Genomic DNA, 14,016 nt, shown 5'->3' on the forward strand with positions numbered 1-14,016 from the left:
GTTTGATCTTTCCGTAAATTAAAATAATTAGAATATCGCCTTATCAGAAAAGAAAGAATCTACCTTCATTTATTACGTCTAAACATTAATCAAACCTTATTACGGCGATAATTTCTCTAAACTCACGATTTGTATCCCTAAACTAAACCACACCATAGAACAAAATCTATGTTCCAAATGCACCATCAAATATAGCTCCATTCATAAACTCAAGTGCGGGAGCCCGGCGTGCAGCATAATGCACACCCGGCTCCCTCCCTAAAAGGACTCCGAAAATGTCACCATGCTTTCGACGGCTTGAAACTGTACCGAGAAAAAGCTAAGAAATCTAAAATTTCCGGTAAATGAAATGACAAAGAAGAAATAAGCCAATCTGAATACAAGATAAGAGCAGTTACCTTCTAAGGGAGGGAGGATGGTTCCATTACAACACAGCCAACCCTAATATGCTCTCGAACTCGCACGGCGAATCATTATATCATCAAGGGATACATGAGCACGAGAGAGAATAATAGTACTAAAACTACAAGGGCTTTCGACTTTTAACATCTAAGGCCAAATCTTTCAGTTACAGTATTACCTGAGGGTTATTGTACATTGATCGGATGAACTAAGCAACTCCCAAACAACTTCCATTCACCGGTCCTAGCTCCATAGGTTTCCTTGGACTTTGACATACTAAAAAATGACTAACTAATCTACATACCTCTCTGCATCATGCCGCTACCCTGTTGCAAATCTCGAACCAAGGTTGTTGCTGCTTAAATACGCCTAGGAGAACTCTGGCCGCAACTTTCTCCATGGGCATAGCGCACAAAATTTATGAATTTTACAATCGTACACTGGGGCTTCCTAGCGAAACACACCTGTGCTATCCTGCAGAGGAGGAAGCCTCACATCACAAATCATCCGCATCATCTTTCATTAATGTGTTTGGACCGTCATCAAAACCTGAACCAGGGGCTAGCTCGTTGAGGTCGAGGAAACGTCTTTTTTGTACACCTTCGACTTCCTCTTTCCCTGGGCTATTTGGTTTTTCAGGTGGCTGGTTTTGCTCTTTCTCAACTGTTGTCTCGGGATAATTTTCAACAGCCTGATCAACTTTCATTTCTTGGTCCTCAATATTACCATCTGATTCTTGACTTTCCATTGAATAATCCCCGTTCTCACTGGCATCATAATGTTCATCCGATGCATTTGATTTCTCAGGTTTCATAGGTTCTGGTTCTGACTCTGAGAACTCATATTGTCGATAATCAATACGATTTCTGGTGGCCCTCTTACTGCGTCTCAGACCTGACTGGAGTTCATCAACCGATCTCAATTTAGCTTCCCTCCTAGTACGGCCTGGCAACTTCTTCAATTTTCGGGGTTCTTCACTATCCTCGCTGGCACTAGCGGAATCTTCCATTTCCTCTTCTTCCTCTTCTTCAGCATTTTCTTCCTCAAAATGATACTCCTCATCTCCTTCGGAACTACTAGAAAATTTTCTTCTCTCTTTACGTTTCTTTAAGTATTCCTCATCATATATAGCCTCGCCAACTATATCATCATCACTGTCAAAGTCTGCGTCATTATCTGAAACTGCTTCAACAAATTCTTTCGCAGAATACCGTTGGGGCCTCTGTCTTCGCCGATTACTACATGCAACAAATAAAAATCAGTCTACAAAAGCAGTTCAAGGATTTAAAGAATACTGAAGGAAAACATTTAAAGAAGAAAAAGAAGAAAATTACTCACCTTCGATCCAATTGTTCAGATTTGTTATCTTCTTCGTCATCATCATCATCATCATCATAATCAGGTGATTTAGGCGATGCAGCACTAAATCCCACATGTTCATAGGAATTTGTAGCAGCACTCCATTTACCATTACTAGAAGCTTCAGGCCTCCCAACAACCTCTCGTTTCTGTAAAGGATCTGGAGATGGCTGCTTCTTTCTGACACAGAAGAACAATACAAATAAGTCAAAAGGACTATATTGGTATGAAAAAACATGTGTGTGTGTGTGTGTGAAAAAGAGAGAGAGAGAGAGAGAGAGAGAGAGAGAGAAGTATGAAATCCATACTTGGTTACTTTGATTGCCTCATTGATGGACCGGTCATAATCATCTGCAAAATTATTTGACACAACAATCAGATTCCATATATATCCATCGACACATGGGGATAATAACAGTAAGTATTAACATCCTGCCCTGACATGGCCATCCTCCACTTCCCAGAGTTACAATTAACTCCAGAGCATTTAGGTAAAGCTCAGATATTTCCTCCAACAAAAAAAAAAAACTCAGATATAAAATTCAAGGGACATTTCTCAAGAGTAACCAAGGGATCTTGCTCAAGGAATCCATTAGGATTTCGTATTACTAGACCACTACCGCATTAATCTGACCAGTTGATCTTAATCCAGAAAACACAACCACCATAAGATGAAGCCTCACCAAAGGCCACATTTCTATTATTATTATTTGAAACAATCACCTGCATCTAGTTATTGTGTTAATATTATATTTTAAACAATAACCTGCATCAAGTTATTCAACATGCAACAGAATGACCCCCAAGATCTCAATGGTTAAATCCTCTACTGTGGCTAGTACAAGAATCACTAGGGCTTTTAACCAGAGCAACTGTTATCCAGAGAACAGAAACAAAGTGTAGAAGTTTGTTTCCTTACCAAACGTGTAGGTTACAGGTTTTCTGTCACGAAGAGAGCGCCCTGGACCAAGCCCATCCACGGTCAAAAAATTATCAAGGAGGAGAGCTTGTCTGTGTTGCTTCTTTAGCAACCTCTCTTTCCTCTGTGCAAATAAAAGTACAAGAGATAAAATTCTTGCTACAGAAAAAGGCTAATTCTCTCAGCAGATATATGAAAATTATTCTTCAACCACATACAAGACAAATTAACCCAACAAGGTTAAAAGGTTGGTCAACTATCACTATTGCATACCTTGTGAACCTTCTCAATCTCTGCAAGCATGTCTCCTTTCAACTTCTTTCCTAGAGAAGCCTCCGTTCTATTCTTACTCGAGAAAAGTTTCTCCTGCAACAGCAAATGCTTTTAAATTTGGAGCAGCAAAAAATTCATCCAAAGTAATAATAATGCACTTTTCTAGAATAAGTTATCTCCCATATACAGGAGATAGGATCTGATAAATCTAATGCTATTTCCTAATCATTAATTGTTTCAATATATGTGCATATGCATCCATTTCCTCAACAGTATTGGTTTCAGAGGCTCCGGATCCAAAAAAATATTTGAATAGGAAAACTAACTCAAACGTCAACCCTAAAAGTTTTGCAAGGCAATACTAATACAGAGCACAATAACACAACAATATGGGCAGAGAACTTTATTATCTTACAGAAACATCTTGGAATTCATCGAAATTGGTTGCGACTGTTTCCCACTGATATGATGCACTGGGAAGGACATTGGAACCTTTTCCCTTCACTTTCTTCATATCAACCTTCCTTATCTCCCGATATAACCGATAACCAATTATTGGATCATCTTCATACCTGCAGCATCCACAAACACCCAGTAAATAAGCACTCAAACACAACAGTTCAATTTACATTTTACCCATAAACCCTCCACAATGGAAAGCATAGTTGATGTAACATTTACTATGAACCAAACAAAGGTAAGCTAAAATGGATATGATAAGAAACTTCATTATATTACCAGTAAGAGATTCCTTGTGAATCACCTCCAATACGTTCTTTGCGAAATGCTGAAAGTTGAACTCCATGCTTCAGTGAGTTGTCAATATAGTTCCGAATATCTTCTTGCTACAATACATCACTCAGATTTAGTCCTTCTGGTAAACTAACAGAAGCATAGACATATGATCCGGGAAGTAGGTAATACCAAATCAATTTTCTAGTTCTAAAAACATGATTTCCATGTCATACATTCTAAGACCCAATTCTGAAAAGAAAAAAGGGGGAGAGAGAGGGGGAGAGAGAGGGAGGGACGGAGGGAGAGAGAGAGAGAGAGAGAGAGAGAGAGAGAGAGAGAGAGAGAGAGAGTGCATTGGGTCTCCAACAGATTTTCCATTTCAATTTAAAGAATGGTTAATATTTAGAGTTTGGACATACAGACTATCATATTGCTTAGGCAATGGACCAAAAGGTTACTAATAACATTCAATGGATTCTAACATTAAGTTTTACAGAAAATAAATGCTTAGTTTAAATCGATTAACGATAACAATACCTCAACACGAATATCACAAAGTGCTTTCAAGATGACCACACGGACCCCAGGATCAAGTGTTTTATATGCCTCAATCTCCGCCCTATCAAAGTAGCATGATGTGACATGTTATAAATGAAAAAAAATTCATACGCTAGACTAAACAAATACACATGATTGCTCACCCATGTGAAACAACAATGGGTAGATCCCCCTCTGCAACCTGCAATAGACATCCAAATTAGTTAATATGATTCCGCAGAATTACAAAACAAGTTGGCTCTAGCCCAAATATTGCCAACAACTAATTATACGAGTACAATTACCCAATGCCACCAGTCTCTCAGCTTTCTGCATAAAACAGTGACCCAAGTATCACGTGTAAGTGCCATTCGCGTAATAGGAGGAATTGCCTGTAGAATAAACCAATTAAAATTCAGGGGCAATCCAGTAGCAGTTGCATTGACAAACTAACATATCATTAATTTCCCAGAAGCATGAGCATTCCATCGGTCATATAAGATTAAAATCACAAGGAGACATTTTATAATCCATTCACTAGAATATGACTTATAACATCCACATTTATGCAGTAAAATGGAAAAACTTAAAATTCCGGACTTACAATGATTTTGAAACATGAAAATGACAAAAGAAACAAATTAAAGCTTTAGAAATATCACAAGGGATCCTTCCTTTTCCAGAGTATTGACATGTTCTAGTTCTTAAAAGTTCAATTAAATTAGGAACAGTTAGTTGACAATGAGAACCATGACAGAAATAGCAGTGGCTATGCACTGGTGTGAGTTAGCAATTAGATTCACGTAAACAGAGCAAAACCGATGAGAGAATTAAAGAAGGCATGATTAACAAAGAATTAATAGCAAAGATGGTGCGAGATGAGAGAAGTAAAAGGATTCACATAATCGACTCCATTCTATTGGGGTAATGGCTTTGATTGATTTAATTGACTTGTCAAACCACACTGGTCTTTGGAAGAGGCTTGGCTACAATATTAGTCCTCACATAGGACATGTCTTCTGCAGAAATTTCGACAAGATCCCACTCAAAGATCATGTCTCAAAAGCCAACAAAAAGACAAAAAGATAAATTATTCCAAATTATATGATATGACACCTCTCCTAGATCCTGCGTAAAGCGGGAGCCTTGTGCACTGGGTACGACCTTTTTTATATGATATGACACAAGTATTTCGCATTGCTGCAAACCAATCCAATTGCACCATAAATGTGTTGCAAGTGCCCAATAAAAACCTCCAAACTCTTCTTTTACATCTATTTCTTGAACTTTAAAAGGTGTTTGCAAACACAAGGGCTCAAGTATTGAAGCCATTTTGGGCCAGGGTTCTTCAGACCACAGATTGTGGTCATTAACATATGGAAAACCATCCCTCCGGAAAGAAGCTGTTTTCATTCCTATCTGCATTTTAAAGGGAACCTAATGGACTGCTACCGGATTTACCCGGAGGAATGCTTCCGAACTTTAAGCAATAAAACATAAAAAGTTACAAGCTTTATACCAAATATGAACTAATGAAAACTAACAATGCACAAAGTTGTATATGTTTTCGAATAACCTTCAACAATGGAATGTGAATGTCACTCAAAGTATCGTTGGGTGTGATCAAAGCCGTCTCCAACTCCTCCGCCGAGAACTCATCCGAAATATTCAGCAGCGGCCGATAAACCTGAGAAATACAGAACAGAATGGAAAACACATAAGCCCTAAAACACCATGAAACCACAAAACCCTAAAAAGGAAAAAATCGAAGCTTTCGAGAGCTTACGTGCAAGAAATTGAGTACGGAAGCCAATTCCCACATGGAGCGGAGAGTCCAGCGAGGCAATAGCGAGGGCGGGGGAGGTTCCACCAGCGGTGTCACAATCTTGCTGGCGCTGCTGCATTGCGGCGACGACCGCTCGTCATCTCTCTGCTGCTGCTGCTGTTCCTTTTTGCTGACGGCTCGCCGTTTCTCGGCGGGGTGGTTCTGCTGCTGCTGGAACTGCTGCTGTATCCGAGCGGCGGCGCGTATGGTGCAGGCGCGGGAGGGGCGGTTGCTCCTGGATAAGGGTGGCGTGGGGGCCGGGGCAGATGCCTTGTTGTCGTTCTGAGGGGGTTGTTCTTGCTGCTGGGGCTCCGGCGAGGATCGGACGGCTGGGATCGGAGGAAGTGAAGATTCCAGAGACATGGTTTTTGGGGAGATCGAGCAGAGAGAGAGGGTTTAGTATGAGATTACATGCAGGGGATCAGCAACATTGGGGGTTAGGGTTTGTGGGTTAATTTCGTTTTTGGAATTTTAGAGTGAGAAACACAGAGGAGAGAGGAGAGAGAAGAAGAAGGGCACGGAGGAGGGGGAGGGACCAAAAGCTCCAAACCACCTTTCACATATCACTCTGGGTTTATTATTTTTTGAGTTAATTGGGAGTAGCTTCATTCAATTTTTTATCCTTTTAAATTATAAATTTGTGAATATTAATTTTGAATTTATTATAATATAGAGTCATGGTCGTTTTGATTAATTTCATTACAACATTTTTTTTATCTAAAATAATTTTTCTGAAAAAAATCTAAAATAAAAATTTTAGACGGATAAAAAATGGACAAAAGTTCTAACGGAACCATTGCTCCATATTATAGTAAGTTTATGAATTAATACTCACAGATTTTTAGTATAAGGATCAAAGTTCTAATTTGACTAAAATTTAAGAACAATTGCTCTAATTTTCTCGTTGGTATTGACATTAATACTATTTTTGGGAAAATTGATTAATTAATTAATTTAAAATATTTGTGCTTAGTCCGAGAAGGAAAAAGAGAAGGAGATTATATAAAGTGAATAATATTACACAAATTGAACTCAATTTAGGAAATTAAGAATAAATGCGAATTTAGTTAGTTGGCGGCACAAAATATATCCGTCTCTTTACACTCTTGTTTCATTTTTTTTTTATTATTTGCTTTAGTTTAGAATAAAAATAACACTTCATCAAAAATATATTTTGATTATTGTGTAACGGTTTTTCTAGTAGAATTTGTGTAATTGGCATAAAAATAAAAAATAAAATCCATATTTAAGGCAAAAGAATAAAGTAATGTGATAATCCATCAGTCATTCAACTGCGGACCTTTACCCTTTCCTGTATTTACATTATTTTATTTATTTGTGTTTTTTATTTTCTTTTATTTTCAATTATCCTTTTCTACTTTTTTTAGTATAAGAAATAGATAAAGGAACGTCAAAGCAGAGATGAACAATTGAAGTGAATATATATTATAAATTAATTATTATGAAGATTAAAATTAAATTACACACTAAATTATTATTAGGATAATAATTAAGTGTTCACTACTAAGTATTCTATATACTAACTTTCTGATTTAGTCAAACTAAAAAATATTACGGTTCTATTTTTTAAAGTCCAAAAATATAAATGATATGGTCATTATTTTTGAAAAAAAAGCTAAGCTTCTTTGACTCTAATTTTTGTGCACAATTGTTTCCTTAACTTCATTATTAATCATAATTAATATACTTCAATCAATTTCATCACATATTACACACAAACCATTCCCTTAAATGTCAAAGCCAATTTTCTTTTGTTTGTTTTTATTTCCTTTCCGCAAGAAACACTATCAATATGAGCAATTTTTCGGTGCACTTGGAACACCGTCACGTAGTGTTACTATTTAACCAAATTTTTAATACAAATATTTGTTTATTTTAATATATGCTAGAAATAATAATTAAGAATCTCGTCGTCCACCCATTGTATAACACATAAAATTCTACACCAGGTCGCAAATGTTTCCAGTACACATAAAAAATTCTCAAGAAATAAAATCTCCCCTTTTAACACTCAAAACATATAATTACAAAGAAAAGTTCCAAACACATTGATACAATAGCCTAGAAAATGCTAGACAAAACTGAGGAGAAGCAACACTAGAGAAGAAAACAAGAGCACTGCATTCTTAGATGGGTGACTTAACCACCAAGCATGAGATTTAGGCAAACCAGTAGGACCTGGGGTTGCACCAGCAGTCGCATTCTCCTTTGAGCATGTGTAACGACACCGACTAGGCCGAACAACTCTGTAAACGCCGCTGCTGGCTAGAACGAACATGTCCTTGCGGTTGTCCTCCCCGAACGAGAAAATGTAGCCTAGAGCCGGAAGACTACTGTCCGGGACAGAGCTGCAAGCTATCGGAGAGTCACTTGCGCAGCTGAAAGGGATTTTGCTCGAGCTAAAGTTTCCGCTGTTTTCTGGATCTTCGGAGCCTGCCCATATTGCACCAGCGTACAAATCGCCATACAAATACCTGAAAAACAACCTCATCAAGATCAGTACTTCAATAGTACCAGTGCAAAAATGTGCGGTCAAGAAAATGCTTCAGTTCTCTTAGCTAGGCCAGTTTTCGAGATAACTTTTAATTATTTTTGAAGAATGATGATCAGTTACCTTCCATACGTGCACGGATCAGTCTCAGACCGATAGATATAGCCCCCGGTTATGGATGCCGAACCTTCTTTCTTGTTCACTTCAGAATGGTTGTACCCCATGACGGGAAAAATTACGTCTGTAGGTTTTGTGGATGTGTTTCCAGCAAGTGACTTCGGAGGAGTGTAAGTGTATGGGCCTTCATAAAAACGCCAGCCATAGTTTCCACCCTTGGTGATCACATCCACCTCTTCATATAGATCCTGTTAGGTGAACAAATCAGTGTCAGAGGATGTAATTTTTAAGGGGAAGAAAACTCTTTGTAGTTCTCTTCAGTTCATGTCAGAAACAGAAAATTTCGAAGACTTGGGATCTTCTGGCAGACAGAAATTGCTTGTAAAAACTTAGAGATGAAAGATTTATTCTATACCTGCCCGACATCTGCGCATATAAAGTAGGAAGGATTTTCTGCATCAAAACTGCAGCGCCACGGATTTCTTAGTCCTAGAGCCCAAATTTCCGGCCTCAGTGCTGGATCTTCGGTGAATGGATTGTCTTTGGGGATGGAGTAGTTTCCCCACAGACCAAGTTTATCCATTTCTGCAGCACCTGAAAATACATTGCAAGGTTATCAAATGTGCAATAGGAAGCAGATTGGTTTTGGTAGCAGAAATGCTGGTACTTACTTGGTACATTATCAACGTCGAGCCTCATAATCTTTCCAAGCAAAGATTTCTTGTTTTGAGAGAAATTGTATGGATCGCCTACACCGCCACCATCTCCCATCATGAAGTATAAGTACCCATCTTCGGGTCCAAAGAGTATCTGTCCTGCATGATGAGCTGTGAAAGGAAGGCCCATGGTAAATATCCTCCTTACTTCCGTTGGTCTAGCGCTCGTTGCCTGGCAGAAGGATTCATTGGGAGGAGCTTTGCGGTCAGTTTTCATGAAAAAAAGGCACAACAGGAAGTATGAAAACTTAAAGCAATGAGCAAGTTAAAGTAACCGAAAATTGACAGAAGAGAGTATGTAGTGGTGTACCAAGGAAGGCTGGGATGCAGTACCATTAGCAGTATATTCTGCTACAACACTTTGGTACTGGCACGGCTGAGCACCATTATCGGAACCTAGCTTCGAAGGATCACAATCAACATCTGAATTACATGAACATCGTCCAGTGCATCCAGGCCACTTAACCTTGTCACAGTTGAACGAAGCAAAAAACCGACCATTTTGCGCAAAATTGGGATGGAACGCCATCCCCATCATTCCAAATTCAGTATCGAAATGAACCTCATCGGTTAGATCAACAAAGGGACTCGACTCATGAAGCCCCATTACACCTCCTGATCCATCTTCAGGAATTGTTGCCAGCCAAATTTTGCCTTCCTGGGTCGAGAAAAACGCGCGGTTGGAGCCATCCGGATGAGCAACCATGTTGAGGTAAGATCCATTTCCAATTTTCTCAAGGCACAAACCATGTGGGGGGATGGGAATGCCAGAATCATTCAGTGTGACCGGCTCGCCATTGAAACATACTGATTCGTCGCTAGAGGCTCCGCCAAATGCGCTGCAGAAAGCGGATTTTGATTGCCAGAGTTTGGTTAGCTCACTAGCATTGGTCTTGGCAGGCGGTCCACCTTGTAATGAAGGGTTAAAGGGGGAGTTCAAAATCGACACATTTTGGCATGTGTCCCATACGGTGGAGCAAAAATCGGTTACTGCTGCCTTAGACTGGGATGAATTTGATGAAACAGTTGAGTTGCAGAGAACCGGAACAGGGCGGATCACAGGGTCAACGGTAAATAGCTCACCCGAAAACGGATCACACCTCTGAAATCCATAGCAGAAAGGAAATCAGGAGATGATATGCATCATGCTCTCACTAGACGTACAAAATTATAAAATTGAAAAAAATTGTAACTTTATAAGTTTATATACAAGTACTAAACGCTACTAATCACTTGAGCTACAATCCGCTTGCAGAAACATTATATAGTTTACAAAAAGGGAAAGAGAAGGACTTACTGCACAAAGTACTGATTTCAAAAGGGAAGCACAGCCAGAATTGGAGATGTTCATGGTTTGGAATTGCTTCTGAATTTGTGAATCTTCAGTGGAGTTGCAGCAGGCAGTTTCGTTGTAAGGACAAAACTTGAGTGGAACACTCAGAGTAGAAGGTGCCCCTGCAATCAATTAAACCATTTGGATGCAATTTCATAAGGAATTTAAGATACTCAAACACAAAGCATAGTACGAGCGATATTCTACTTTAAACTAATCTAAACTGCCGGGAAGAGGATTCGAGCGTAAAGCGGCAAACTTTGTAATACAAAATTGATAAAAAGGAAATAGAGGGAAAAACTCACTTGAATCAATGCATAGAGGATGTGAAGTTGAAGGATTGAACAGCAGCAGCAAGCTGCATAGCAGAAGTCCAATAGCAAGAACTCTACCCATCTCCACACCAGAAGAGAGAGAGAGAGAGAGAGAGAGAGAGAGAGAGGAAGAGATTGTTTTCCTGTCCCTCCCCTTTAATCTAATTAACAGGTCAAAATAGCAACACTGTTGCTTTCATTGACTTGAGAGAAATGCAAATTTAAAGCTCACAGAATTATCAATTTCTGCCAATCCAACCACTCTCTTCTACCGGTATGCTTCTCCATTACAGCACATTCACATGTTCATCTCTCTCTCTCTCTCTCTCTCTCTCTCTCTCTCTAAAGACCAAAGTTTTAATATTCAGCTTCCAGAAGGGATATCATTTTCAATCTCTCTCTCTCTCTCTCTCTCTCTCTCTCTTGAGCTAAGCTGCAGAAATGGATTTGTTTTCAATATCTGTCCCTCACAACCCTTTTGATAAATTTTTCATTTTTCAACTCATTGATTCAAAGGCTGAAGCTTTATGAACAACTTGCAAGTTTTTGGATATTGGGGGTTGGACTTTTGGGTTAAATTTTTTATCCAAATTCATTAGGGTTGTTGGGAAGATAGATAAATTAGACGCCCACTTGTTTTGTTGTTTGCATAGATTAAAAAAATCAACTTTGGATAAATCTTGGGTGGTTTTCAGTGTGTCTTGTGCCAAATTTGAATACTCAAATGCCCTTGCGGGTAGGGTGGGTGTGTTCAAAGTTTGAAAAACCACCCAACACCAAAAGACAAGCCGGAAACTCATCACAATATTCCGATCCTCAGCGGATCCTTTTGGTAAGGATTCTGGGATCCGTAAATCGTGTTCGTTCATCATACATCGTGCGATCAGTTTTTGTCAAATAACGTTTATGTTTATTTTTAAATTAAAATATTTAAAATATTTTCTGACCGCACGACGTATGATAAACAAACACGATTCACGGATCCCAAAATCTTCACAAAGAGGATCAGACCAGGATCTGGACTCACAATATTCAATACGATTTGGGATCCCACTTGGATTTTAGCAGTAAAAAACCCTAATGGTGGGATCCAACGGCATTCATGACTCGATTGTGGAAGGAAAAAACCAAAATATGATGTGGGATTAATGGATGGTGCTATCATATAGTCAACAAGTAATGTTCTTATCTATGTGGTCACATGGAGAGTTAAGAACCGAGGGTATGAAATCGATGCATAGAAGTCTCTTTTAGGAGAGAATTTTGGCAGGCGAGCCTAACCAGTTAGATAGTCAAGTGCTTATTACAAAAGAATGAGTGTATTTGAGTATTATCTGATCCGACTCCATTCATGTGGTGCAAAGAGATTTTAACCGAGTGTATGGAATAGGGGTGGGCACTTAGAACCGAAAATCGAAATCGAAACACGAATCAAATCAAACCGCACCGAACTGTTTGGTTTTGCGGTTTTGAAACCAAACCGCAACATAAAAAAACGGTTTGATTTTGATTTTGACTTTTGAAAACCGCACCGAAACCGAACCGCACAGTAAATATTAATAAACATTTAATTAAATGTCCATATTAGATTTTATGTTTTAATTGGTTGCTTGTTAGAATCTATACACTTAGTATGGACTCAACTACACTAGAATATCATCATTCATCACTTTTTTTAGTTCATTAACTTGAAGGACCTTTGTTATTTTATACTATCATACACACACACACACATATGTACAAGGGTGGACTAATCATGTTATCAAGAGTCGAACAATGATCTAATGAAGTCCACTTATTTGAAGTATGATATCACATATTCCAGTATGAAAGTTTCGCTCATGTTTAATGAATTCAAAGTTATTCAACTTGTTTTATGTTATATCTTGTACAGGACACCCTTTTGTTGTACAAACCATATTTTAACATCACAACTGCATGCAACATGCTAATTGTTTACATAACAAATGTCTTTTTCCTATTGCTATTGGGAAATGCTTATTAATATGTTAAATTGCAAATTGTACATTTTTTCTTAAAAACCAAACCGAAACCGTTTGAAACCGCATCGAACGAAACCAAACGTTTTGGTTTCATTTTGGTTTTGGCTTCAAAACCGTATCGAACCGAACTGCAAAAAATTTCGGTTTCGGTTTCGGTTTCACTCAAAACCGCACCGAACCAAACTATGTCCACCCCTAGTATGAAACAATGATATAGATATATCTCTTATCTGTTGATAAAACTCAACACCTAATAATATGTGGATAGATTAAAACAATATCAATGATACCGATTAAAGATATTAAACTTGAAGTTTAACATCGTAGATAGTTAAAACTTAAATAGGACAACTTGATCAGTTACATGGTTGGGCCCCTCTCATAATGAAATAAATCTCATTATATTACTCAGTACGACCCTCACTGGGTAGCTTTCACCCACTCTGAGTATTTCTCCTCTTCTAGATGTGCAGCTCTTCTAGAAAGAAAAAAAATAAGGGTCGTAATGAGAATCGTCACATGTCTAAAAATTGAAAAAAAATTCATTCTGACAGGAATACAAATGTTATACCACGTATTTTAATAGAAGTGGCGAGAAATTTTATTTTTAAGTTATTAACTTTTTAATACATATCTTATTATTTATATAATGACATATGATTACCACTCATGTACTGATCACACTGAAAAATCTCTCCTAAAAATAAATGTTTGTCAGTGCTTTCTGGGATTGTAAAAGTTGAGCAAACTAAATAAACAAAATGGCTCAAGAACAAAGCCTGTTCACATTAAATAAGTGAAAAAAACAGCTGTAATTGTTGAACGTGGAGAGCAGAACATTGGACAGATTACAACAACTTATTAGCACGACAAAAGGAATTAAGATTCTTTTCGGATCTTTACGTTTAGAGGGGATGGATTCGAAAATTCGAACAAATCATTTTAAATCATACAGTTCTTATTAGTTCATC

General features: G+C 38.1%; 2 protein-coding genes across 2 annotated transcripts; both read right to left on the reverse strand.

Moving 5' to 3' along the window:
* Positions 1-334: 334 nt before the first annotated feature.
* On the reverse strand, positions 335-6,622 carry LOC126625914 (DDT domain-containing protein DDR4-like). Its single transcript, XM_050295040.1, has 12 exons — positions 6,012-6,622; positions 5,802-5,912; positions 4,531-4,617; positions 4,390-4,427; positions 4,226-4,307; positions 3,692-3,798; positions 3,369-3,525; positions 2,954-3,046; positions 2,681-2,804; positions 2,070-2,112; positions 1,741-1,941; positions 335-1,640 (listed from the first exon to the last, which is right to left on the reverse strand). The coding sequence occupies exons 1-12, from the start codon at positions 6,411-6,413 to the stop codon at positions 899-901; spliced, it is 2,187 nt and encodes a 728-aa protein (XP_050150997.1). The 5' UTR covers positions 6,414-6,622; the 3' UTR covers positions 335-898.
* Positions 6,623-7,966: 1,344 nt separating this feature from the next.
* LOC126626836 (HIPL1 protein-like) lies at positions 7,967-11,611 on the reverse strand. Its single transcript, XM_050296240.1, has 7 exons — positions 11,034-11,611; positions 10,693-10,850; positions 9,706-10,497; positions 9,351-9,567; positions 9,095-9,273; positions 8,686-8,927; positions 7,967-8,545 (listed from the first exon to the last, which is right to left on the reverse strand). Exons 1-7 carry the CDS (start codon positions 11,122-11,124, stop codon positions 8,143-8,145), a joined length of 2,082 nt encoding a protein of 693 aa, XP_050152197.1. The 5' UTR covers positions 11,125-11,611; the 3' UTR covers positions 7,967-8,142.
* Between the last annotated feature and the right edge of the window lie 2,405 nt (positions 11,612-14,016).

Source organism: Malus sylvestris, chromosome 6 (genome assembly GCF_916048215.2).
Source record: "Malus sylvestris chromosome 6, drMalSylv7.2, whole genome shotgun sequence".
Lineage (NCBI taxonomy): Eukaryota > Viridiplantae > Streptophyta > Magnoliopsida > Rosales > Rosaceae > Malus > Malus sylvestris.

Excerpts from the sequence above, each read along its gene's own strand:
- LOC126625914 (XM_050295040.1), bottom strand. The coding sequence starts at position 6,413 with ATGTCTCTGGAATCTTCACTTCCTCCGATCCCAGCCGTCCGATCCTCG. Across the intron at positions 5,913-6,011 it reads CCGTACTCAATTTCTTGCAC|GTTTATCGGCCGCTGCTGAA; the intron begins GTAAGCTCTCGA and ends TGTATTTCTCAG. Across the intron at positions 1,942-2,069 it reads GAGGCAATCAAAGTAACCAA|AAAGAAGCAGCCATCTCCAG; the intron begins GTATGGATTTCA and ends CTTCTGTGTCAG.
- LOC126626836 (XM_050296240.1), bottom strand. The coding sequence starts at position 11,124 with ATGGGTAGAGTTCTTGCTATTGGACTTCTGCTATGCAGCTTGCTGCTG. Across the intron at positions 10,851-11,033 it reads TCCTCTATGCATTGATTCAA|GGGCACCTTCTACTCTGAGT; the intron begins GTGAGTTTTTCC and ends AATTGATTGCAG. Across the intron at positions 8,928-9,094 it reads TATGCGCAGATGTCGGGCAG|GATCTATATGAAGAGGTGGA; the intron begins GTATAGAATAAA and ends TTCACCTAACAG.